At 59.6% G+C, this 25,569-nt stretch overlaps 2 protein-coding genes across 3 annotated transcripts in view; both read left to right on the forward strand.

The window, feature by feature from the left end:
• The window catches only part of LOC118501403 (butyrophilin subfamily 3 member A2-like), a 110,270-nt gene that overhangs the window by 57,446 nt on the left and 27,255 nt on the right, over positions 1 to 25,569 (forward strand). Inside the window, exons 5-8 of one of the 2 annotated variants that reach the window (XM_036029845.1) lie at positions 1,383 to 1,528; positions 1,682 to 2,694; positions 5,239 to 5,243; positions 7,945 to 7,959. The exons of the other annotated variant lie outside the window; for it this stretch is intronic. Coding sequence (XP_035885738.1) covers positions 1,383 to 1,528; positions 1,682 to 2,383 — 848 coding nt within the window. The 3' untranslated portion in view covers positions 2,384 to 2,694; positions 5,239 to 5,243; positions 7,945 to 7,959. Of the gene's footprint in view, positions 1 to 1,382; positions 1,529 to 1,681; positions 2,695 to 5,238; positions 5,244 to 7,944; positions 7,960 to 25,569 lie in introns of those variants that run through there. 2 annotated transcript variants of the gene reach the window in all.
• On the forward strand, positions 8,224 to 25,457 carry LOC114499207 (butyrophilin subfamily 3 member A2-like). The gene is made up of 9 exons (XM_036027609.1): positions 8,224 to 8,399; positions 12,473 to 12,603; positions 12,819 to 13,160; positions 14,068 to 14,349; positions 15,319 to 15,657; positions 15,861 to 15,924; positions 21,837 to 21,910; positions 25,048 to 25,218; positions 25,399 to 25,457. The coding sequence occupies exons 2-9, from the start codon at positions 12,525 to 12,527 to the stop codon at positions 25,455 to 25,457; spliced, it is 1,410 nt and encodes a 469-aa protein (XP_035883502.1). The 5' UTR covers positions 8,224 to 8,399; positions 12,473 to 12,524.

A 25,569-nucleotide genomic window follows, 5' to 3' on the forward strand; every position in this document is an offset into this window, starting at 1 on the left:
ATCTGCGGCTGCAGACCCCCAGGGCCTTTATGCAGCCTCAGCCTCTTTGATCCTGGAAGACGTCTGGGGAGGGGGTCTCCTGCGTCATCAGAAACCCCCTGCTGGGCCAGGAGAGGTCAGCCAGACTTTCCATCCCAGGTGAGTGCCCTGCCCCCTGCCCTGGGCTCTGAGGTGCCCCACTGGGAAGGCACTGCGTTCTGCTGCTGACGTGGGTCCCTGTGTGGCACACAGCGGGAATATGGGGCCCCTTCCCCTGAAGTGATTTATGTCACAGACACCTTCTGAGCACTTCCTGCCTGCCACACACACTGCCAGGCAGTGGGACGTGGGGCCAGATGGGAAAGTTCAGCAAACACACCAGGAGGGGAAAATAGTTACAACCCAAATCTCAGTGAAAGCGCTAATATCCTTACAATATAAAGGAACACGGTGGATAAAAGAGCAAAAACGGGAATCCTCAGTTCCCAGGAAGGTAAAACTCCCAGGAGGATGCAAAATCTGACGGAACAGGGAACTATTTCCTCCTGTGAATTTGGCAGCAGCAGGACAAACGAGGTGGTGGGCGCCCTCTGGTGGCGGGCTGTGGGGAGACAGCCCCGTAGCCGTCTGTGCTCCGGGTGTTGGATGGTGTTGGTGTGAGTCGGCACCCGTGCTGTGGGGGCGCAGGGTCGTCTGCACCGGAACTGCTCACTGACTGATGCAAAACCCATTTCTGGGGACCACCCAACGGGCCAACCTTCAGTGGTGGGATGTAAGTCCTGTGACCGGGTATTTTTAAACCAGTGATCCCCAGGACAAAGGGCAGAGCCTGGGGTGCCCACCGGAGGGGACCCGGTGTGCAGTGGGCGCTACCCTGTGGGAGAGACCCCGGCCTGCTCGCTGTGCTGGAGCGGGCAGGTCACGGAGACACAGGACGGGTCGGACACCGTCCACAGGAGCCACATAGGGGCCTGATTTCGCTGTAAACAGGATGAAATAAACTATTCAGTTTTCAAAACTGAATGAACCCTGCGTGGCACTCACCCTGCGACAGGCACTGCATAAGCACTAACTTCATGCTCTCCCTGATCAGGACGCCAGGAACAGATGGTTGTGTCATTAGTTCAAGGTCACAGCGCTGGTGGGGCCGGAGACCCGGGACTGGAACCCAGGCCCCCAGCCCCAGAGTCTGTTCTTCGTCACCTGACTCCGCTGACTGGGGGGCAGGTATTCGGAGGGTGCAGAGGGGACGTCAGTGACACTGTGTGTGCGTCCTCGAGCTCCCTCTCATCCCATGGGGGCGGAGACGTTTCAGGAAAACCGTCCTGACTGTGTGGCAGTGAGAGTCTGGGCGCTCTGGGGACAGAGAGATCCCTTCAGGGGATGACGCCATCCCTTTGCAGGTGCCTTCTTCAGGGACACACAGCCTTGGACGGTGTTGCTGCCTGTCCTGGTGCTGGTGCTATTTATTGTGGTGGTGGTGTACTTGCTGTTGCGACACTGCAAAAGGAACAAGGTGCCATCTCAGGATGAGGAGAGAGAGCACGAGGTGAGAAGGATGCAGAACTGCGGGGTGGGGGGGGAAGCGCCAAGGTGAGGCCCAGCTGCAGGAGGTTGCCACCTCCCTGCCCTGCCCATGCCCACCACCCAGATCCTCCTCTGCGTCCCCTTGACGGGACTTCGTTTTTCTGTTTATGTCCAGAGACGCTGCAGGACCAGTTCGGTAAGTCCCCATCCCCGTCCCTGCACGTCCCCAGTGTGCGCAGCTCAGCCTTTCCGGCGGCATCTGCTCCCCCCTCTAGAGCCCGGAGCGGCCGTGCTGGGGAAGACCCCACTCTGCTGGCCTAGACCTCGGGGTGCACAGGGGGGCACAGAGGGCACGGGGCTTGTACAGCTTCCCGGGGCTGGGAAACGTCCTCCCCAACTCGGGGCTGAAAGACACAGAACTGACCATGTCCCGGATGTGGAGGCCACAAGTCTGATCCAGGTGTTAGGTCGGAGGGTAGGGGGGCAGCTTCCTCCAAGGCCCTGGGGGCAGGTCCCACTCACCCCATGCACTCACCTCGTTTCGGGTGGCCAGCTGTCCTGGGTGCTCCTTCGGGTGGGCACCCATCAGTCAGCACCGGCCTCAGTCCTCACTGGCCTCTTCCCCGGGGGTCCGTCTCCTGATGACCCTCAGTGGGCACTGGACGTAGGGCCCACTCTCGTCCAGTATGGTTCCCTCGTCTGCAAAGACCCCGTGTCCAACCAGGCCACATTCCTGGGTCCCAGGGGTCTGGATGCAGACCTGTCTTGCTGGGTTCAAACACAGCCCCCATGTCTCAGATTCCCTGCAGAGTTGGGGGGACACCCTGCACCTGACCCCACAAAGTACTTTTCTCTGCTACCACACGGCCCCAGCTGAGCTGCCAGACGAGGTGGCATTTCCCCTGAAGTGGCTGGGGAGGGCTGTGCTGCAGGCCCCTGCCACCAAAAGTCACGGCTTTGTTCTTCAGTCACAGGGGGGCACCCAGCCCAGGGTGAGTCTGCTGCCCCAGGATGCGGAGCGCGGCCCACCAGCTGCCGGTGCGGACACCAGGCCACTGCTGGAGCAGCGGGGCGCAGCCGTGCGGTCCCCTGAGGACTCTGAGGCCCGTGTGGAGCTGCAGGCGGTGGTGCCCGCAGGGGGCAGGGCCACCCCACCGTAGGCGCTGCAGACCCAGGTGCCTCCAGGGTGTGGCAGCCCCCCTGCACACCTTAGAGCAGGTGAGGGGCGTCTGGACGAGTGTGACAGCAAGGACGCCTGTGTGTGTGGTGCACACACTATGTGCGTGCAGGGCGTGCGCAGTGCTGCCTTGTGTCCCCTAACTTCCTGTCCGAGTTTCCCGGTGACTGAGACGCAGCTCCACAGGCCAGGCAGCTTAAAGGACAGAATGTCACTGTCTCCCTGTGCTGGGGGCGGATGTTCAGGTTCCTGTGGCATTGTCCCCGTGTGCGTGTCCGTGTCCCTAAAAGAGGACACTAGTCTTGTTGTGTTAGGGCTTCATCTGGACAGGTCACGTCTACAGAGACCCAGTTGCCAGACAAGGCTGCACTCCCGGTTGCTGGGCTTAGGACGCCCACATCTTTGGGGACACAGTGCAGCCTGTGACAGCCCCACCGCACCTGTTGTCCGAGGGAATGGTGGCTCCCTGGGGCCACCGAGACCCAGGGACCGAGCTCTCCCAGGTCCCAGTGCTGGGAGGGCGCTGCCTGGAGGAGGCCCGGCTCACCGGCTCTGTGCCCTCAGCCTCCACCACGCATCGGCCCCCGAGGTCTTGTGGCCCCAGTGCCTCCCGTGTGCCCCGTGTGTCATCGGGAGAGGGTAGGCCTGGAGGCAGGGTGCGCACACAGCGCCGCGTGTCCCTGCAGGACTGAAGCTGGCCCCACGTCCAGCCGTGCCTGGGAGAGACTCACTGTCCTCCCTCCATCCGGGGCTGTAACGAGGCCGTGACAGCTGAGTGGGACTCGACGGAACGAGCCGACGTTCGCTACAGGACCCTGGGGAGGAGGACCCTTCGGGAAGGGGGACAGTGTGCGCAGGGTCTCAGAAGGGTGGGGAGCCTGTCCAGTGTCCAGTGCAGGCTGGGGTCCCTCCAGGGCAGGGCAGCGGGAAGCCCAGTGCAGCCCCGGCCCAGGCCGTGTCCTGGGGAGTGTGACCCGGAGGGTGGGTGGGCTGTGAGCTCTCTGCCCCTTCTGAGAGGCCGGGCCACGTCCCCAGACACTGACCGGACAGCGTGTGGAGGCCCCGCTGCCCCCACCCATTCTGCCCACCCAAACTTGGGTGGTTCTGTTTCCTCGGGATTTTGCCAGGAAGCTGCCCTGGTGTCTCGTCCTGGAACAATTTTATTCCCTTCTCTCCGCAGCAATATGAACAGGTGTGTTTTGAAGGACGGGTCTCATGAGGGTAAATCACCGAAAACCTTCCTTTGTAGTGACTGTCGAGGTGTGACGTCATGACCCAACGTCCTCCCTTCTGGGAAGGGGGACCCTGGGCCCCCAGGCAGCTCAGCGACGTCCCATGGGCATCAGACTCTCGGTCCGACACTCACTGCAGACATGAGGGCACACGGGCCTCCGTCCAGTGTCACTTCTGGCCGTGAGGACACACGCAGGCGGCCCTGCATTACTGCGCATCCACGGGTTTGAGCAGGAACGTGAGTGGCCGGTAGGAAGGCCTGGGTGACCCAGGCCTGGTGAGGCCCCGCGGGCTGCGGCGCTGCTGTCAGTGGGATGGGGGTGAGGGTTTCCTGTAGCAACAGGCCGCGTCCTGCTCATACTCTCGTCTTCTGACAGCTCAGGGAGACCACCCATGAGGCAGATCCAAAGGTCAGACAGTTGGGAGCCCAGCGAGGTTACAGACCTCGCCCCTGCTGCCCGCACAGCCGCTCTGGTCCCACTGGTCAGGAGGGGGCCGCCTCAGTGGACACCTCACCCCGGGGCTTCCCACCCTCGGGCCCCGCAGGCCCTTCTGCCAGGCTCCCTGGCTCCGTGTGAATGAGCGTCAGGCCTGTCAGGACCCCGGCCGGGTCGTGTCCTACCGCGCTCTCCTGTCCCCCTGCCTGGTCCCTTCTACGAAGTCTGCCCGGGCCCCCAGGGCCTCCTGCGGACCCTGGACCTGGTTGCCAGCTGGGACCCTCACAGAGCACAGCACACGCTACGCCTGCCTTCCAGGGACGAGGCCAAGGCTCCCTCCGTGATTTTCTCTTTTCAGCCACGAACAGGATCTACTTTGAATTCAGGCAGGAGGTTCCCAAAACTAGCTGGAGGATGTTCATGAGGTCCACGGGACTGGAGGAGAACGACATTTTACCTGTGAGCACGAGGACCCGGGGAACCTGGCGGAGCAGCACCACAGGATGCTGCCGCGCTGGCAGAGCAAGCTGCGTGGCTACTGAAAAGCACAGGGGCCCAGATATCAGAATACGTCGGCCCGTTTGCCAGACGCCTTGTTAAGTGGAGGAAACTGGTGGGTGCCTGCCCATTACCTGCACTACAATGACAAGAAGGGGCTTTTCAATAACCCCCCGTGGACACGAAGGTGAGGGGAGAGGGTGCAGGACCACAGAAGATGGAGAGTGAGCGACAGTGTGCTCGCTGCCGTGTAATTCCAATGAGCCTGCATTTCCGCTGGCCCCGGGGGCGCTGCAAGGAGGCGCTGCCTGCGACAAAGCCCCAGAGATGCCCGGGAAGGAGGGACACGATCTGACTCTGCAACAGGGGTCCGTGCGGTTCGGAGAGCCCGGGTCTGTGCTGTTCCTGCGACAAGGAACTTAATCCAGGCTCACTCTCCTCCCCCGCTTCTCCTCCCCCAGAACACGGGGGAGGGGGGCTCACTCTCTGAGGGGGTGGACTCAAGAAGGCTCTGCACTCAGAGAACTGGGCACCAGTGGACTGTGTGAGACTTTAAATGCTGCATCACGAAGTCCCCCGGCTCCCCCCCTCCAGTCCCCTCCAACCCGGGAAGGAACCGGGTCGTTCCCAGCTGGACCTCCGCACACTCGGGCAGGTGTGCCCGCAGGTCAGAGTTGTGCCGCAGCGAGGGGCCGCCTCTGGTGTGGGCCACCCAGGCCCTGGGGGTGCACGTCCTCAGCTGGCTCCCAGGACAGCGGATGGGACCCCTGCCTCCTGGGCCTGCTTCTCACTATGTGAACACTGCCCCCCCCCGGGCACTGGGGGGACTTTTCTCAAATTTTTTTGGCAGGACTCCAGGTGACTCAGTGGGTCTCACAGGTGGAGGGGTGTTTGCGAACTTTGACCTAAGACTAATTGCCAGGGTGGCAAGGGTTAACGCTGCTGTGTCCCAGCTGTATCCTCATCACAGAGCAAAACAGGAAACTGCCTTTGGGGGAGGCTGGCTCCGCCTCTCCAGCTGCTTTGGGTGGGGGGGCAGGTTGGGCAAAGGTACCAGGAGCTGCAGTTCCTCCTAAAAAGACCACACCTTGGCTCCACAGCCACATAGTAGCCACAGTGTACCCGTGTTCTCCGTGGTCCCCGCAGCAGTCACAGAGCAGCAAAGGGACGGGCTGGATGGGCTTTCAGTTCCTACACTCTGTCGAACTTGGAGGAGTCTCCAGCGTTTTTCCCTTTGTGATCTGGAGTTTGGGGTCCGAGACTAAGCCCCGAGCTCCCTAGAAAGAAGGTGGGGACCCCGGGGTGGAGGAAGCACGGGGTCGGTGACAGGCCTGGACAGGTGACACCCTGCCGGGCAGTGCCAGGGGAACCGGGAGCATCCACACGGGGTCCTCAGCGAGTGAGTCGCTCCCTGGGGCCTGAGCGAACCTGCCCAGGACGCCAGAACGTGCTGCACTGGCGGTGCGCCCTCAGCTGGCAACAGGGAGGAGGGAGCAGCTGCGTCCCCAGCCTTTGTTAAAGCAGGACGGACCCCTCCCCTCCAGCTCCCAGGCCCACACACACGGCCATGGACGTCCATGGGGGGGGAAACAGGTCAACTGTCCTCCTGGTGGGACCAGGGCTGGTTCTGGGGTGAGGCTGGGGCTTCCTGTGACCCCGGGCCCCTCATGGGGTCTGTGATCACAGGACACAGTGCTCCCCAAAGTGGGCTGAGGGAGCACCCCACGGAGACACCTTCTGTTGGTGAGAGTGCGGACCCGGGAGCCTGGGGCTGGAGAGACGTGGAAGCAGGAACAGTGAAGCTGTGTCCCCCCACCCCCAGGTGTCCCGAGGGGACAGTGGTCCTGCAGCTGTGCAACTCCATGGCGGACATGGTGTACGGCCCGCCCGGTCCAGGTGAGAGGGGGTCGCTGTTGTTAAGGGGTCTGTCTGAGGAGAGGAGACCTCGTGACCTGGGGGAGCCTTCTGATGGGGGTAGTGCTGTTCCCGCTCCTTCCCACCAGCCCTGGGACCAGCAGCTCGCCCCTCCCCCTCGGCCCCCAGCAACCCCGAGTTACCTTCTGGGACGGACCCCCTGTTCAGGACGGGTCACAGACACAGAATGCAATGATATGTGGCCTGTGTGTCTGGCTTCTCTGGTTCAGGCTCGTGTCCCCAGCCCCTGGGTCTTGGTGGGACCTGCCAGGGCGTCACCTGTGTGGCCGAGGGACACTCAGACGTAGGTGCAGACAGACACGAGTGGTGGTGTTCACTCTCCTGCTCAGGGACTCGGGGACACTTTTAAACAAACAGACCCCGAGCCCCGACTGCTCTGTGACAAGGACAGCTTTTCAGTCAGTGGTGTTGACCACCCTGGACGTCCCCAGGGCCAGGAGGAGTTGGACCCTCACATGACAGCAGACGTGGAAGCTAACTCCAGCGTTAGTTTCCGCTAACAACGACCCAAAGACCCACCTGCACGGTCTGAAGACGACAGGACCCCTGGAGGGTCAGAGGGGACGTCTCATGACGTTGGGTGGAGTTTGTGGCCCACGTGGTGACATGGGGTCACTTGGGGGGGGTGTCTGAGTGCCTCACTGAGCCCCCGTCCCCCTGTGGGTCCCTGGTCCTACGATGACAGGGGTCCTCCTTCCTGTGGTGTCGGGTTCCAGTGGGTGTGTGTGCGTGTGTCTGTGCTCACACATCGTGGCTCTGTCCATCCGTCTGTGCATCTCACTGAGGGGGTCCGTGTCTCCCCCTTGTGAGCGGTGCTGCTGTGGACTAGGGGTGCAGGTGCCCCGACCGAGGCCTTTCATGTCGTTCACGAGCGCACGCTTAGTCGGTCTGTCTGTATTCGGTCCCACGGCTGCTGGAAACTCTGTCGGCGTGTGACTTCACTGAGACGTTACCTGTGTCTCCTGACGTCAGAGCGCAGACCGGGGTGGTTTGGTCGGGAGCTGTTTCATCTTCCTCGGGTTTGTCTGGGCATCACCATCATCATCATTACTGCCTACGTCAAGAAGCCAAAACACAAGAGGATTCCAGCCGGTGTGCAGTGCGGCCCACCAGCGGTGTGGGCTCCGACTTGGACCCCTGGAGGAGAGTGAGTGACAGCCCAGGCTGGGGCGGTCCGGGTGCTGCGCGAGGCTGGGGCCTCTGCCGGGTCTTCCGGGTTCTCCCCAAGGAGCCCCAGGACCCTGGGCTTAAGGACAGTCTGGCCCCCGGCCATCTGAAGGGTGGCGCTTTCTTCAGCATTTCCGTTTCTTGGCTTGGCTCCAGGAGACGCACTGGGAGCCGCTGCGCCCCCGGGAGAAGCTCCCGCAGAAGAGACGCTGTAGTTGCGCCGTCCGCTAACCGCGGAGTAGCACGGCAGGTGCCTTGGGGAGGGCGGTCCGCGCCCAGACTGCTCTGGGCATCCCGCTGCCCTCCGGCCGGCCTGGAGGACCCGCGCGGGCTGCGGCGGGAGTGAAACTACCGCGCCCGGCTCCGCCGCTGCTCCCGAGCGGGGCTCGCTCCCGTGTCTGTGCTCCCCTCTCCGGACTTTGCCGCTGCTGCTCGTCGGGGCGCAGGTGGGTGCGGGGCGCTCGGGGAGGGCAGACCCCGACAGCGGGGCCGGGGCCGTTGTCCCCCGGGGCTGGACGAGATCGCGAGCAACTTGGGAGCTCCGAGCAGGGTGCCGGCGGGGGCTGGGGCAGGGGGAGACCAGAGCGTTCTGTTCCGCCCCCCGCCCCCACGCACTGGGGTCCCAGCAGCTCGGGGTGGGAATTCTCCCAGCGCACGGGCGGCCCCGTTTCCCACTCCCCTGGACCCCAGATTCCCTGCGGGAGAGGCGGGGTAGGGCGTGGGGAGCACAAGGCCGAGTTCACTGGTGGTCCGGTTCCTAACACGACGTGACCCAGACCCGTCCGCAGGGTGTGCGCCCCTGTGCAGGTCACGCTAGCGAGGGGGACCTGAGGTGGGTCCCCAGTTTTCTGGGAAGACTGGAGACTGCCCACGTTCTGTCGGGGCCTCTGTGGAGCCTGGCGGGCGGAGTCCCTGATTGTTCCGAAAGTGTGAGGAAGCGGAACACTGCCACCTTCCGACCAGAGCCGGGTGGGGGTGGGTAGTAGCGGTGGCTGCAACCCCAGGGCGTGGGGGCGGGGTTGCGGGTGGGAGGTGGGAGAAGGGGTGGCTCCCAACCCCGGGGCCTGTCAGTGGGATTGCAGGGGGCGGAGCAGGGACCAGAGCCAGGAGCTTTGGTTGCCTAAACCCAAGCCACCCCTCCCGGGGATGGGCGGAGAGTTTCTCTTAAGAATCCCGCTCTTTCATTTACTGAAAATCAACTCTGGCCGGGCCAGCCGGTTTCTGTACGATTGGACTGCCCAGAGCACTGGCGGGGAAGCTACGGAGCTGCCCCAGGCAGAGGGGTTGCCATGGGCTTCCGGGTGCCCACTCAGCACCCCTCTTCCCAGAGCTGCAGCGACTTCAGAAGAGCCGAGGGTGAGTCAGGTCCCCAGCCCCTGGGACACATGGAGCCAGGAATCAGTCCAGAAGGTTCCAAGGAGCCAGGAGCTGAGGGCTGGTGCTGTTCTGGGGGCAGGCCACCAGGTGCTGTGGCACCTACTCAGGCAGAGGCCGCAAGGACCAGGGGAGGTCTGTGCCCTGGGCCCCACCTCACCTCTGTGCGCCCCCCTTCACAGGCTCCTACGTGTGCAGAGTCTGAGACCTGGACGGCGTCACGGAGTGCAGCCTGAGCGAGCCTGGGTCCTCCTTGGCCCATCGCCACCTGCAGCCCGCATCCCTGCCATGTGCCAAGTGCCGGGAGGGTGAGGGGGCGCAGGGAGGCATGGGGGGCCCTCAGTTTCTGCAGCCCACCCCAGGTCAACCGGCTGGCAGGAATCACCTGAAGTGCAGATGTGACAGGTGACAGGGTGTCGCGGTGGCCAGTACGAGTGTCCCCCAGGATGACATGTGTCTGTGGTGAAAGGGTCCCCTTGACGTCCCCGGGATTCAGAGCCACTGTTGAGAGAGGAAGACACACAGGTTCACCCTGCACCTCTGGGTGCCCCGCAGTCTGGGAGGAGGCTCAGGTTCTGCCACCTTCCCATCCAGTGCTCCTGCCACCAGGGCAGCGACCCTACCCCCACAGTCCCCTGCACTGGGTGAGGGGGGTTGGGGGGAAGGCCGGTGCTTAAATCCGAGCAGGGGTCAGGCCAGGTAGAAAGGTGACAGACTCCCCCCTGACATGTCTGCCTCACTGAGGAATAAACTACAAGGGATTTAAAATAAATATATTTCAGGATTCCTTGTTGTCCTTCTGACAGGAAGGCCTTCGGCATTTTAACAAGGACATCCCGAGTCTGCACTTGGCTTTGGGCAGCGGGGACGGTGTCACAGTGTTGCTCCTGCCAACCCTGAGGTCAGTGTGTCCCCCATCGCGTGTTCCCTCTTCATCTCCTTTCTTGGTTCCTCCAGCCGTCAGGGCGCAGGCTGTCCGCTCTCTGGTTGACTTTGTTCCCGGGTGGTTTCTGCTTTCGGACACAACCGCAGGAGGGGCTGACGACACCTCCCTCTGGTTACCGGTCACTGCTGCACGGAAGTGCACCCGTGTCCACGTTGTGTCCTGCGACCTCACTGCCTTCATTTCCACGTTCTCACGGGAGTTTGCGGGTCCTCAAACGGTCCTACGTACCGCGTCCTGCCGTCTGCGAGCGGTGCGAAGGCTCCTTCTCCCTCTGATTTGCTTGCTGTTTGTCTCTGTCTCGCGTGACCGCTGTTGCTCGGACTCCCAGTGCTCTGGTGCGGGGAGGTGGTGAGAGTGGGGGTCTGTCTGCCTCCTGACCGGAGAGAGGGAACTTTCAGCTTCTCACCGTTGGGTGTTGTGTCACTGTGTGTCTAGGAATTGCGGGGTTTTGAAAAGATTTATTTATTTTTGGGGGGGGGGAAAGAGAGGGACAGAGATATCAACGTGTGCTTGCCTCTTATGTGCCCCCCCACTGTAGACCTTGCCCACAACCCAGGCATGGGCCCTGACCAGGAATCGAACCACTGACCCTTTGGTTCATAGGCCGGTGCTCAGTTCACTGAACCACACCAGCCAGGAAAGGAATTATGTTTGTAGTAACATTTTTATTCATAACTATAACAAAATTGGGTGCAATCTATACATTGTGCTCTTGAAGATTTTACTCTGATGAGCAGCATTAAATATGGACCTTTGTGTTGATGCCAGTTTCTCTTTAAGAGCAGTTGCTGCCAGTGTAATCCATGGGGCTAAGGATAAAACTTTTTCAGGGCATTGGGACCCAAAAACCAAAAACAAAAGAAAAAAAAAACCGGAGTTACCTACAGGAGGGTGGGACCCTTGTAGTTCAGGCTTCCTCACCAAGCGAGAGTTCCAGGAGCCCATCTGCATCAGTGACCAACTGGTGTTGTTGTGAGAGGCTGGGTTGGGCTTCAGTGAATTTTTTGATGACTCTTCCAGATTTGGCCCATTTCCCAACAGGTGATTTACCAGCCCACCTGTCCACACCTGCAGAATGTTGAGCAGTTTTTGACCAAAAACCCACGTGCCCACCCTGCCTATTCCCCCGATCTCACCCAGACCGACTGTTTTTTTTTTCCCACATGAAAAGGGTCCACAAACGAAAACATCCTGATGTGTAAGACGTGAAACAAAACGGCAGGAGCACTAAGAGGTGTCAGAGCCACCGAGTCCAGAGAGTGTTCAGGGCTGTGGAGGGACGTCCCCACGGGTGTCCCCATCCAGGGGAGAGCATGTGAGGGTGACCGAAGGGTAAAGGCGTGAGAATAAAAACACGCTTTTCATAAACAGATTCTCTTTTTCGGTAACCCCTTGAGTACATGTGGCCAAATGCATCCACAGGTGTTCACATTAACATGAAACAAAGGATGTAATTACCATTCTAAGTTATTTAAATTTCATTGCTTTAGGTGTTATATTTTAACATTGTCTGTGATAGGAATAAAAAACAATAAATATTCTCCAAAGTATGTGAAAATATATTCCTCACTCTGGAAGTGTTTGAACTTTAGACCATTCAGATAATTGTATTATGTTATTTTATTATTTATTTATTTATTTATTTATTTATATTATTGTTTAAGTACAGTTGTCTCCATTTTCCCTGAGCTACACCCCCCAAACCCAGCCGTCCCCTAAAACAGTCAGATAATTTAAAGCACAGGCGGCCAAGGCCATGGCCTTCTGCCCTGCATGACACAGGAGCCAATGGGAGGGGCTGAGCAGGAGGCAGGTGTGGGGGCAGGATGCGCTGGCTGCTGTGCAGAGTGCGGCCTGCAGGGGGCAGCAGCGGGAAAGAGGACTCAGAGCAGAGGGGCCTGCCTTCCTCAGAGGATGGTGCAGGGGGGCAGGCGCCTGGCTGGGGCAGGGAAGTGTGGGCAAGTGGGGACTTCTAAGCAGATTTGCAGAGGAGAATCCGGGCCTCCCTGCTGGCGAGGGATAAGGTACCTGCATTACCACTCCCTGTTTCATGGCTGATTTCCATGGAGGGATCCAAGGAGAAGAGACCCCCAGGGGACATTTGCTGAGGAGGCTCTCGGGTCCCCAATGATGGCGGTGGTGCCCGGGTCGGCCCTGGGCAGGCAGCCTCTCCACGTGGAATCCTCCTCCTCCTTCCAGGTGGTCCCTGCTGCCCAGCCCCTGCTGGCCTTTCTGTGCACAGCAGGTCAGGATGGGGAGGTGCCTGGTGCCCCGTCTGCCTGCCCTCCCTGTGTGCCTCGCCGTGGTCCAGCTGCTCAGCCCCTGCTCAGGTAGGACCCGCTGTGCGTTTGTGTGTGTGAGTCCTTTCCCTTTGGGCCCAGCCAGAACCCTGGACTCCACCCACCCCTGCAAGGACCGTCTACACTGCACCTGTGTTAGGGCTGATATACCATCTAGCTGTCTGTCACCTCACCCTCCCTGCTGGGACACCCCCTGGCCCCCTGGGCCTGCTGACTCTGACAGAGCCCCCCTTTCTGATGACCAGCTGAGTTTGCTGTGGTCGGACCCCCCGAGCCCATCCTGGCCATGGTGGGTGAAGACGCAGACCTGCCCTGTCACCTGTCCCCAAAGATGAGTGCTGAGGCCCTGCAGCTGATGTGGGTGCAACCCAGCCGCAGGCAGGTAGTGCACGTGTACGCACACGGGCAGGAGGAGACACCGGCAGAGCAGTTTCGAGGGAGAACTTCGATTTCACGAGAGGACGTCACTGCGGGGAAGGCCGCTCTCCGGATTCACAGTGTCAGCGTCTCTGACAATGGAACCTACCTGTGTTATTTCCAAGATGGAGACTTCTATGCAAAAGCCCAGGTGGAGCTGCAGGTGGCAGGTGAGCCTCAGGCTTGTTCCAGGCTCCTTCCCTGGGCAGGGGCAGAGGCTGCAGACCTACCCCAGAGCACGTGGGCTGCTCACCGGCATCCACCCCCACCTCCATCTCTGTTCCTCTGAGGCTGGTGACAGATCCAGGGGACCCCTGGGGTGACTTCCTCCTGCACCCAGTACAGAGTCCCCCATGCTGTCCACCAGTCTCAGCAGGGGAGTGGAGGTTGGGGACAGGAAGGAGGCGGAGACCTCCCCGCAGTGGGTGGCACATGGGTGTTTGGGTTCAGTGTGATCCAGATCAAGGCCATGGGCCTCCAGGTACCCACTGTGGGGGTCGAGGAGGCTGAGCTGCAGGGCCAACACCTGTGGGGCCCATGTCCTCAGCCACACCCCCGGGAACACAGCTGCAGTTGGACAGGTTGTGTCCATCCTCGGTGCAGCGATGGAGGACGCTCCTCTGGGGACGAGAGCACCGGGATGTCTCAAAGAGGGGGCATCAGGGAGAACCTGATGAGGGTCGAGGTGATGTGGAAGGCTCCCACAGGACAGGCAGGGGCAGTGGGGTGGGACCCACTTAGGCTAAGGGGCACCACCTGCATGCTTGCCCAGGGAGGGGTGAGGGCTCCTCCAGGGACCAGCCTGTCTGGGGCAGGGGGGAGGGGAGGCTGCGGCCGTCTCTAAGGGGACTTGGGGGAAGCAGCCTCTGCTCTGGCCCAGAGCCCCCTGGATCCAGCACGAGGGCCCAGCCAGGGTCAGGCAGTGGCCCCATCGGGGATCAGTCTCTGCTGCACAGCACACGCTGGGAGCAGCTCCCGGTCAGTCCCCGCTGGGCTGGTCAGTATGTGAGCCCCTCCCTGCTGTGGGAGCCCCACCAGTACAGAGGGCTCCCCACAATTCAACTCACTTCTCCCCAGCGCTGGGCTCTGATCCCCACATTAACATGACGGGCTACGAGGCTGGACGGATCCGTGTGAACTGCACATCTGCCGGCTGGTACCCGCAGCCCCAGATCCAGTGGAGAGACGCCAGGGGACAGAGCTTGTCCTCGGAGGCAGCATCTGCGGCTGCAGACCCCCAGGGCCTTTATGTAGCCTCAGCCTCTGTGATCCTGGAAGGCGGCTCTGGGGAGGGGGTCTCCTGTGTCATCAGAAACCCCCTGGTGGGCCAGGAGAGGTCAGCCAGGCTTTCCATCGCAGGTGAGTGCCCTGCCTCCTGCCCTGGGCTCCTCAGTGCCCCTGGGGGAAGGCTCGGGGTCTGCTGCTGACCTGGGTCCCTGGGGGATACAGAGGGCGCAGAGCAGGGACCTGGGGCTCCTTTTCCTGAAGTGATTTATGTCACAGAGACCTTCTGAGCACTTCCTGCCTGCCACACATGGTGCCAGGCAGTGGGACGTGGGGACAGATGGGAAAGTTCAGCAAACACACCAGCAGGGGAAAATAGGTACAACCCTAATCTCAGTGAAAGGGCTAATGTCCTTACAACATAAAGGAACACGGTGGATAAAGGAGCAAAACGGGCATCATCAGTTCCCAGGAAGGTAAAACTCGCAGGACGATGCCAAATCTGATGGAACAGGGAAATATTTTCACCTGGGAAATTGGCAGCAGCAGGACAAACGAGGGGGTGGGCGCCCTCTGGTGGCGGGCTGTGGGGAGCTGGTCCCTCCGAGGTTTGTTGTCACAGAAGAGAGGAGACAGCATGCACACCAGCTCATAGGAGCTGTTTTTGCTGCAGACAAGATAAAATTGAGTATATTTAGTTTTCAAAACCTAATGAAACCTGCGTGTCACTCACCCTGCAGCAGGCACTGCATAAGCACTAACTTCATGCTCTCACTGATCAGGTCGCAGCAACAGACGGTTACGTCATTAGTTCACGGTCACAGCGCTGGTCGGGCAGGAGACCCGGGACTGGCACCCAGGCACCCAGGCCCCCAGCCCCAGAGTCTGTTCTTTGTCACCCGACTCCTCTGATTGAGGGGGGCAGGTAGTCGGGGGGGGCAGGGTGCAGAGGGGTCGTCAGTGACACTGTCTGTGCGTCCTCATGCTCCCTCTCATCCCATGGGGACGAAGACGTTTCAGGAAAACCGTCCTGTGTGACAGGGAGAGTCTGGGCGCTCTGGGGACAGAGAGATCCCTTCAGGGGCTGACGCAATCCCTCTGCAGGTCCCTTCTTCAGGGACACACAGCCTTGGGTGGTGGTGCTCGCGGTGATGGTGCTGGTTCTTGGGGAGCTCCTGGTGGGGGTGGCGTGCTGGCTGCACCAAGGGCGGAAGAGGATCCAGGCCCTGTCCCAGGAGAGGGGGATAGAGCGAGCCGAGAAAGAAGCAGCACAAGCTGAGAGAGAAGCAGCACGAACTGAGAGAGAAGCAGCACAAGCTGAGAGAGAAGCAGCACAAGCCGAGAGAGAAGCAGCACAAGCTGAGAGAGAAGCGGCACGAGCTGACAGAAAAGCAGCGCGTGCACAGCTGCGGCAGGAGTGGCAGCTGCAGCGAAGCATCCAAGGTGAGGCCCAGCTGCGGGTGGTCCCTACCTCCCTGCCCCGCCCACCACCCGCCTCCTCCTCTGCATATCCTTGATGGGACTTCCTTCTTCTCTTTATTTCCAGAGAGGCTGCAGGATGCGCTCCGTAAGTCCCCATCCCCGTCCCTGTGTGTCCTGGGGTCCCTGGTGACATTGTCACTGACTCCACACGTGGTTCCCTGCAGGGCAGAGAAAGCCCAGGTACCGAGCACCTTTGGACCGGGACCTGAATGAAGACCTGTGTGATTGGTGAGCTCAGCCTCTTCCCTCACCCCTGGCCGCCCAGGGGAGGAAATGAGGACACTAGTGGCACCAGGCAGTGGACTCTCAGTGGGGAAGGGGCTGTGGTTTCTCTTCACTAGGGGACACGAGGCCCGGACACCCCCAGAATCCCTGGAAAAATATCCTCCTCTGGTGAGGGAGGCCCCGGGGGCTGCGGCACTGCTGTCAGTGGGGCGGGGGTGGGGGTTTCCTGCAGCTCAGGTGACAGGCGGGTGCTGCTCATACTCTTGTCCTCTGACAGCTCAGGGAGACCACCCACGTGGCAGACCCAAAGGTCAGACAGTCGGGAGCCCAGCGAGGTTACAGACCTCGCTCCTGGTGCCAGCACAGCCGCTCTGGTCCTGGGGATCGGGAAGGGCAGCTTTAGCTCACCAGTCACCCTCAGGCCCTGGGTGCCCTTCTGCCAGGCTCACTGTCTGCACATGAATGATCCTCAGGCCTGTCGGGAGCCCGGCCAGGTCACATCCTACCTCCTACTCCTGGTCCGGTTGGTCACTTCCGCGAGATCATCCTGAGCCCCCAGGGCCTGTCCCCACCGTGGGCCGAGGTTGCCAGCTGGAGCAGTGACAGCGCACAGCACACGCCACGCCTGCCTTCCAGGATCCAGGCCAAGGCTCCCTCCGTGATTCACTTTTTTGAGCCACGAACAGGATGTGCTTCAAATTCGGGCAGGGGGTTCCCGAAACTAGCTGGAGGAGGTTCATGAGGTCCACAGGAATGTAGGAGAACCACCTTGTCATCTGTGAGCATGAGGCCCCGGGGATCCTGACGGGGCAGCACCACAGGACGCTGCCACACTGGCAGAGACAGCTACGTGGCTACTGAAAAGCGCAGTGGCCCATACATCAGGATATGAGGACGACTTTGCCAGATGCCTTGTTAAGTGGAGGAATCCGGTGCCTGCCCATTACCCACACTACAATGACACGAAGGGGGTTATAAACAACCCCCCGTGGACACGAAGGTAAGGGGAGAGGGTGCAGGACCACAGAAGATGGAGAGTGAGCGACAGTGTGCTCGCTGCCGTGTAATTCCAATGAGCCTGCATTTCCGCCGGCCCCGGGGGCGCTGCAAGGAGGCGCTGCCTGCGACGAAGCCCCAGAGATGCCCGGGAAGGAGGGACACGATCTGACTCTGCAACAGGGGTCCGTGCGGTTCGGAGAGCCCAGGTCTGTGCTGTTCCTGCGACAAGGAACTTAATCCAGGCTCACTCTCCTCCCCTGCTCCCCCTGCCCCAGAACACGGGGGAGGGGGGGCTCACTCTCTGAGGGGGTCCACTCAAGAAGGCTCTGCACTCGGGGTCACCGGGCACCGGTGGACTGTGTGAGATTTGGTTTCATTAGTTTGTCTCCTGAAGTGCTGCCTCCAGGCCCACACAGCTGGCTCCCAGACCGTGCGGTCAGCAGCAGGAACAGAGCACAGAGGGGAAACGCAAAGCCCGATGGTTGCGCCCGGAACGGAGCGCGGGCGAAAGCCGTTCCCACGGGGTGGGGGGCCGTCGGCACCCTGATTTCTCGTGTCACAGGTCAGCTCCACCGAGGCCACCGACTCTATTCTCACTCCCTGGGCGGGAAACACTGGACCGACTCATGCCCGGCCCACGTTCTCCCAGCTGAGCTTCTGTGACGTCCCCTGGGTCCGCACAGCCTTCAAACCCCCACCTGCAATTGGGGGCCCCCAGCGGGTGGCCTGAGGGTCAGAGCTCATGGGTCTGTCTGGCGTCCCCATGGCAGCGCCTTCTGAACAAGCGTCAGCTCAGGTTGCCGCGGTCCAGCCGCAGCTAGGTCCAGGGGTTCCTGGAAGGTGGGGAAGGCGTCGGCGATGGGAGACAGACGACAACACGCCTCAGAGGACAGTGATGCTCTGTTCCGTTTATTGCAAGTACAAGCAGGTGTTTATACTTTCATTTTTAGCAGTGATTGACATTTGCGATTAGGTAAAGCAGAAAAAATTAATACAAAAATAACCAGGAAAAATACAAAAATTCCCATAGATTCAGTTATATTAAACAAAGATTATTTTAACCAGGAGAGCCATAAATCAGACAATTAGAAAAGCTGTACGTACAGAGTTTGAATGTCTTATTGTTTATTAAAATTCTCAGAATTTGTCATGGGGCAAAAGGATACGCTAAATTGAACAGAGGTTATAGGAAATTGATGATAAGGCCTTTGTGATGTCTACCTTACCTATTTACCTTTTCTGTCTAAAATATTTCTCTATGTACCATGGACTCTATCTCCCTGGTAACTGTTTCTACGTGCTTAATTTATAATAGTTAACCAGCTTTTCTTATTTCTTTGCCTGTCTAATTCTACTTGATATATATTCCTATTCAAAGTAAAGGTGGGGCTGTTACTCCAACAACTTGTAGACATTCAGGGGCTATTTCATTAGAGGGGATTTTATTCTCTGGTCGAGAAATTATTTTATACAACTTCATTGGAATTATGCAAATCAATAAACCTGAGATACAGATATCTAAGAATCCCACCACCTTTTATTCTCCAAAACAAACATATAAGGAGAGATAAACAGGAAATTCAGCTACAATAAACTCTTTTTATTTCTTAATTAATAAACACCAGGGAAGTCTGCTTCGAGCTAGGCTTTCCACGAAATTTAGACTATTATAAGGCACTTGGACTCCATCCTTATTGACCATTCCAATGCCACCCTCATTATATGCTCCTGTATAAGGCAATGGGAGATCTGGAACCCTCTGGAGACCATTAGCTCCTTTTGGGGGATACCATAATTTGCCAATAATCTAATATGCTACCCAGGGGTATCCCTGGGCTGTGGGTAAGGGCCTATATAGTTTTTTCTTGTTTTCTCGAAAGACTCTTTGTATCTATGGGTAAGGAACAGGCGTGGGAAAGTCCGCCAATAATTCAACCTATTGTAACTGATTTATGAATTCTTTTATGGGAACAATCGGGGATAATTTCTTACTCAGGTTTATAAACACTTTATTTAAACAATCTGGGCATGATTCAATAGTCTGGGGAGAACTAGTTGTCCCTTCAGAATTTCCCTCAAAATCAATCGTTGACTCTTTTCGAGCCTCTTTCTTCTCATGGTCTGTTCTTATGGGAATCAGGGTACAAAGTAAGACCCTGATTGATATTAGCAAGGAAATTATTAAAAGCAATCCCCAGAAAAATTACCGCCCCCCTTTGTATGCCACGCTCTCTTCCAGGAAGATGGATTCCTTGAATGCCCTCTTTCCACGTTCAGACCTTGTCAACAAACACGGTTGGAAGAGGGCGTGGCATCAGGTCACGTTTAGTCCCCAGCGGTCGCTCCCTAGAGTAGGACAGATCCTGGGGACACACAGATCCCTCAGTCCCAGCACCGCGTGCCCCCCACAAAGCCCTTGGCATTGGCACTCCCGCCCCCCTCTCGGGCTGTCTGTCCTCTGTCCGGGTTCCTGCGCCGTGACGACACTCTCCTTTCAGAGGAAGCAGCTTCTGCAGTCTGTTCTCGTCCTAAGTACACATCCGTCCTCCTTGGGAACTCGGGACGTACGATGCAGCGGTTGTCCCCACCGACTCGCTACCGCACTGTCCTCTGCCTGGGGGGGGGCGCTGCGGCCTCCTCATCCCACTGAGCCCCCCCTCCAGTAGGGAGACCCGTCACCATCCCGGTGTCTCCGTGTGCGACCGCCACCGCCGTCTTCCCCCACATCTGCACCAGCATCCCTCGGATGCGGGGCCCCCAGGCGGTGTCATACTTCAGTGTTTCAAGGTAGCTGACGATCCCCCTGCCACGGCTAGCTCAGACGGTGAAGCTGTTCTTCAAGGCGGTGGTTCCTGTCCGTCTGGGAAGGCGGTCTGGGGTCCAGAGCACCCGGGGCTGACAGGTGCACTCGGGGGCGCTCTGGGAACTCCTCCGTCACTTGTTCTTTCTTTTACCAAATTTCTCGGCAACCGCGCTGAAGGAAAAGGGTGAGATTTTGAATCTTGCATCACGAAGCCCCCGGCTGCCCCCCTCCAGTCCCCTCCAACACAGGAAGGAACCGGGTTGTTCCCAGCGGGACCTCCGCACACTCGGGCAAGTGTGCCCGCAGGTCAGAGTTGTCCCGCAGCAGCGAGGGGCCGCCTCCCGCCGGCCAGCAGGCCGCACCAGCACACCCACCCACAGCAGGGGCGGGCGTGGTGTGGGTCGGAGGGAGCCAACCCTGTGCCCTGCTGGCGGGGGCGCAGACGGGGGCCGCCCCCGTGGGAACCGTGTGGGGGTCCTCGGGGAGCTGACGGGGGATCTGCCTCTGACCCAGCGACCCCTGCGGGGATCACACCCTAGGAACCCTGAAACCCCAATCCAAAAGCACCCTGCCCCCCACATTCACAGCAGCACAGTTTACAGGAGCCCAGTGCTGGGAGCAGCCCAAGTGCCCACCAGTGAGCACCCTGTCCCACCCCGTCCTGCCCTGGGCCTTGGGGGTCAGGGGGAAACACTTGGAAGTCCGGGCCCCAGGGTCCCTCCTGTGCCCTCCTCCCTCCCGCTTCTCCCCCGTCTTTCGGGGGCCCTGGCCTGCCTCTGCAGCAGGCTGTGGGGTCTCTGCCTGCTGCCCCACACTCCCTCACTGGCACCCCAGGCTGTCCCTGCAGAGGCAGGCCCCCACTCTGGCCCTGGGGACGGAGCACTGGGGATGGTGGTCCTAGAAGAACCAAAGCAGGACATGGGCCGGGGTAGCAGGGCAGGGAGGGGCAGTCGGTGGGGGCCACCCAGGACCTGTGGGTCCACGTCCTCAGCTGGCTCCTGGGACAGCGGATGGGACCCCTGCCTCCTGGGCCTGCTTCTCACTGTGTGAACACCGCCCCTCCCGGGCGCTGGGGGGACTTGCCTCACATTTCTTTGGTGGGACTCCAGGTGACTCAGTGGGTCACGGGGGTGGAGGGGGTGGTTGGGAACTGTGACCTAAGACTAAAATGCCCCGGGTGGCAACAGTTAAGGCTGCTCTGTCCCAGCTGCGCCCTCAGCAGAGAGCAAAACAGGAAACTGCCTTGGGGAGCCTGTCTCTGCGTCTCTAGCTGCTTTCTGGGGTGGGGGTGGGGGTGGGGGAGATGGCTGGGGCAGAAATGGGTGGGCAGAGGGACCAGGAGCGGCAGTTCCTCCTAAAGAGACCACACCTCGGCTCCACAGCCCCTTCTAGCCACGCTGTACCCCTCTTCTCCATGTCCCCGCAGCGGTCACAGGACAGCAAAGGGACAGGCTGGTTGGGCTTTCAGTTGCTAAACCCGTCAAACCTGAAGGAGTCTCCAGCCTTTTTCCCTTTGAGATCTGGAGTTTGGGGTCCGAGAATAAGCCCCGAGCTCCCCAGAAGGAAGGTGGGGACCTGGGGGTGGAGGAAGCACGGGGCCAGTGACCGAGAGTCCTGGACAGTTGCCACCCTGCCCAGCAGTGCCAGGGGCCGGGAGCACCCACACGGGGTCCTCAGCAAGTGAGTCGCCCCCCCCCCCCCGGGCGTGGGCGAACCTGCCCAGGACGCCAGAACGCGCTGCACTGACGGTGCGCTCTCAGCTGGCAACAGGGAGGAGGGAGCAGCTGCGTCCCCAGCCTTTGTTAAAGCAGGACGGACCCCTCCCCTCCAGCTCCCAGGCCCACACACACCGCCATGGACGTCCATGGGGGGGGGGGGGGAACAGGTCACCTGTCCTCCTCGTGGGACCAGGGCTGGTTCTGGCGTGAGGCTGGGGCTTCCTGTGCCCCCGGGCCTCTCGTGGGGTCTGTGATCACAGCACACGGTGTTCCCCAAAGTGGGCTGGGTAAGTCCCCCAGAGACACCTTCTGTTGGTGAGAGTGCGGACCCGGGTGCCCGGGGCTGGAGAGACGTGGAAGCAGGAACAGTGAAGCTGTGTCCCCCCCACCCCCAGGTGTCCCGAGGGGACAGTGGTCCTGCAGCAGTGCAACTCCACAGCGGACACGGTGTGCGGCCCGCCCGGTCCAGGTGAGCGGGGTCCTGTTGTTAAGGTGTCTGTCTGAGGAGAGGAGACCCCGTGACCTGGGGGAGCCGTCTGATGGGGGCAGTGCCGTTCCCGCTCCTTCCCATCAGCCCTGGGACCAGCAGCGCGCCCCTCCCCCTCAGCCCCCCCGGCAACCCCGAGTTACTTTCTGGGATGGACCCCTTGTTCAGGACGGGTCACAGACACAGAATTGAATGACACGTGGCCTGTGTGTCTGGCTTCTCTGATTCAGGCTCGTGTCCCCAGCCCCTGGGTCACAGTGGGACCTGCCAGGGTGTCATCTTGTTAGAGAACACACAAGGTGTGGGGGGGCCTGGGATGATATACTATTATGGAAAGAAGGCCCCGGGTCCATTATGTCCGCCGCCACAGGAAGACGTCTCTCAATGCCAGAGATTTGTGAAAGGAAAGGGAATGTTTATTCAATGCTATACTAACTTAAAGTAGTGACCTAATGTCTTTATCAAAAAAATCCTAAAGTCCCTAAAAACACCGACAAACACACAGTCCTTCCTTCCTTCCCCCTTTGCCCAGTCCAGAGTCCCGTATCTCAGGAAAGGAAATAGAAGTCCATGGCTTAGGTAGTCTTCTGGTTCTTCCCAGTTAGTACTCCCTCTCAACTGGGAGACCTCCCTGGATTCCCGGCACCCTCGGCTGAGTCGCCAGGATCTCTGCTAAAACCAGGTGGTGGTTCCCCCTTCTAAAGCTGTGGGGGTCCCCACTCTGCCAGGCACGTGGTCCTCTCTCTCAGGGCTGCAGGAAGGGAGAGCCCCCACTCTGCCAAAACTGCATGGTTCTCTCCTCCAGGGCTGCCGCGTGGCTCTCTCCCAATGGCTACCATGTCTGGGTTTAAATCCCCCGCGCCAATCTTCTTCTGCAGCCCATTTCCGACTCCTCCTACACTTGAGCACACTTGCCCTCAATCTGCTGTCTTCTCCAGCTTTTCTGGTCGCCATTGTGGGTCTGGGCAGGTGTCACCCCATGTCATGGAGCCAATCTTCTCCCAGCTCCCAGGCAGGCGCTGTAACTCAGGGGACCTGCCTCCCAGGTCCTATCTTGGGGGGAAGGTCCCTTTCCATCCCCCTGGCCTTGAGCATGGCCACAGCTATTTAGCATATCTAAGTGACCAGCCAAAGGCTATAGGTATGCTAAATGACCATGCCATGGATTAGCTGCAAAGCTGCCCTGCATGTTCTTGCTCTGTGTGCCCCTTCCCCAAACTCACACCTGTGGGGGAAGGGGTGAAGACACCTTAAAATCTCCTGGACACCTTTGTAGGAGGGTGTAGCCAAAGGGTCCCCAAATAGAGATTTGGAATGGGGTTCAGAACTCAAGGTATCCAGGAAATATTAGAAAAATATATAGAATGTCCTCACCCCCCACCCCAGGGGAAGGGACAAATGGAGCAGGGCCATTGAGAGCTATTTCCCATAGCAACAGCCTTGCAGCTACCCTCTGGCGTGGTCTTTTAACATATCTATGGCCTTTGGCTGGTTGCATAGATATGTTAAACAGCTGTGGCCAAGCTCTAAGCCAGGGAAATGGAAGTAACTTTCCCTAGTTACAGAGCCTGGGAGGCAACTCCCCCTGGTTACCGCGCCTGTACCTGCGTGATAACTTGGAAATGATTGGTTCTAAGACATGGGGCCACACCTGCCCAGACCCACAATGGCAGTCCAGTAAAGCTGGAAGGCTTTGAGAGTTCTGGCATGTGAGGCCTAGTGTGGGAGGAGTCGGAAATGGGGCTGCAGAAGAAGATGGGCGCGGGATTTAAAACCGAGACTTGGAGGCCATTGAGGAGAGAACCATGCGGCTTTAGCAGAGTGGGGACTTCCGCAGCCGTGCAGACACCGTCCGGGATGCAGCCACCTGCGGCTCCTCCCCCAGCCGGCTCTACAGCCGAGGCGCGAGAAAAGGCCACCAGTAAGTGACTCGGGAGCACCGGGTCACTGCCCGGCCGCCGCAGCCACCGCCAGGCCTCTGCAAGCTGCGCCCGGGCTGTCACCACTCTCGGGCTCAGCTAACATTGCAGCCACCTGCTCTGGTCTGGCCAGGACACCATGAGCTGCACGCTAGCCCTCTCAGTGCTGCTGCTGCTGCTGCCACAGCTGCCATCGCTCTCCCAGAAAGGGAGATCCCCCCCCCTCCGCAGCCATGAGAAGAATCACCACGTGGCTTTAGCTGGCGATCCTGGCAACACAACCAGTGATGCTGGGAACTAAGGAAGGCCTGCCAGCTGAGCACAAATTACTAGGAAAAACCGAGAGCTGCCTAAGCCACGGACTTCTATTTCTTCTCCTGAGACACGGTACCCCAGACTGGGCAAAGGAGGGAAGGAAGGACTGTGTGTGTTTGTGGGTGTTTCAAGGGATTTTGGGATTTTAACAAAGACATTAAGTCATTACTTTTAGTCTGTATAATTTGAATAAATAACTCTTTTCTTTTTCACCAATCTCTGGCATGGAGAGCTATAATTCTCTGGCTTAGAGAAAGGTGAACCTAGTACAGGGGGACCCCAGGAGAAACGGGGATTAATTCCCTAGCATTGTGGGCCCCTCTTCCCTGCTGGCCAGTCGGGGAGGATCATGGGAAACCACCTGCACAGTAGCTTTAAAGTAATGCAACTACTTGTACGTGCTCAGTAAAAGCCCACCACAACTAGCCAGGAAGGGTCCACCCTACAAGAATAGAGTCCCTCCGGCCCTTGAGGCCAATCTTTGCTTGGAGCTGGCCTGCTCCCATGTTCTCCTCTATGAACTCTGGGTGTTTGGTTCAATTCTTTGTCCCGATCACTAAGAACCTGGTTACCTGTGCCCACCTGTGACACTACAATGACAGGGGTCCTCCTTCCTGTGGTGACGGGTTCCAGTGGGTGCACGTGCGTGTGTCTGTGCGCACACGTGGTGGCTCTGTCCATGTGTGCATGTCACTGAGGGGGTCCGTGTCTCCCCCTTGTGAGCAGTGCTGCTGTGGTCGCGGGGTGCAGGTGCCCCAACCGAAGACTTTCGTGTCCTTCTCGAGAGCATGTGGGGTCGGTCTGTCTGTATTCGGTCCCACGGCTGCTGGAAACTCTGTCAGCGTGTGACTTTACTGGCACGTTTCCTGTGTCTCCCGGCGTCAGAGCGCAGACAGGGGTGGTTTGGTCGGGAGCTGTTTCATCTTCCTCGGGTTTGTCTGGGCATCACCATCATCACCTGTGTGTTCACGAAGAAGGGAAAAGACCGGAGATTCCAGCCCGAGTGCAGCGGGCCCCCCAGCGGCGCGCGCTCGGAGCTGGAGCGCCGGGAGGAGAGTGAGTGACAGCCGGGGCTGGGGGGCGGGTCCGGGCGCTGCCGGAGGACCGGGCGGGGCCTCTGCCCGGTCTTCCGGGTTCTCCCCGCGGAGCCCCAGGACCCTGCGCTCAGGGACGGCCTGGCCCCCGGCCATCTGAAGGCGCTTTCTTCAGCATTTCCGTCTCCTGGCTTGGCTCCAGGAGACGCACTGGCAGCCGCTGCGCTCCCGGGAGAAGCTCCCGCAGAAGAGACGCTGTAGTTGCGCCGTCCGCTAACCACGGAGTAGCACGGCAGGTGCCTTGGGGAGGGCGGTCCGCGCCCAGACTGCTCTGGGCTTCCCGCTGCCGCTGGCCGGGCTGGAGGACCCGCGC

Source organism: Phyllostomus discolor, chromosome 6 (assembly GCF_004126475.2).
Source record: "Phyllostomus discolor isolate MPI-MPIP mPhyDis1 chromosome 6, mPhyDis1.pri.v3, whole genome shotgun sequence".
In the NCBI taxonomy this organism is placed as follows: Eukaryota; Metazoa; Chordata; class Mammalia; order Chiroptera; family Phyllostomidae; genus Phyllostomus; species Phyllostomus discolor.

Bases quoted from the DNA above. Each gene is read 5' to 3' on its own strand.
- LOC114499207 (XM_036027609.1), top strand. From the start codon at position 12,525: ATGGGGAGGTGCCTGGTGCCCCGTCTGCCTGCCCTCCCTGTGTGCCTC. The intron at 15,658-15,860 runs GTGAGGCCCAGC...GGTTCCCTGCAG, and splicing joins GCTGCAGCGAAGCATCCAAG to GGCAGAGAAAGCCCAGGTAC. The intron at 25,219-25,398 runs GTGAGTGACAGC...GCTTGGCTCCAG, and splicing joins GCTGGAGCGCCGGGAGGAGA to GAGACGCACTGGCAGCCGCT.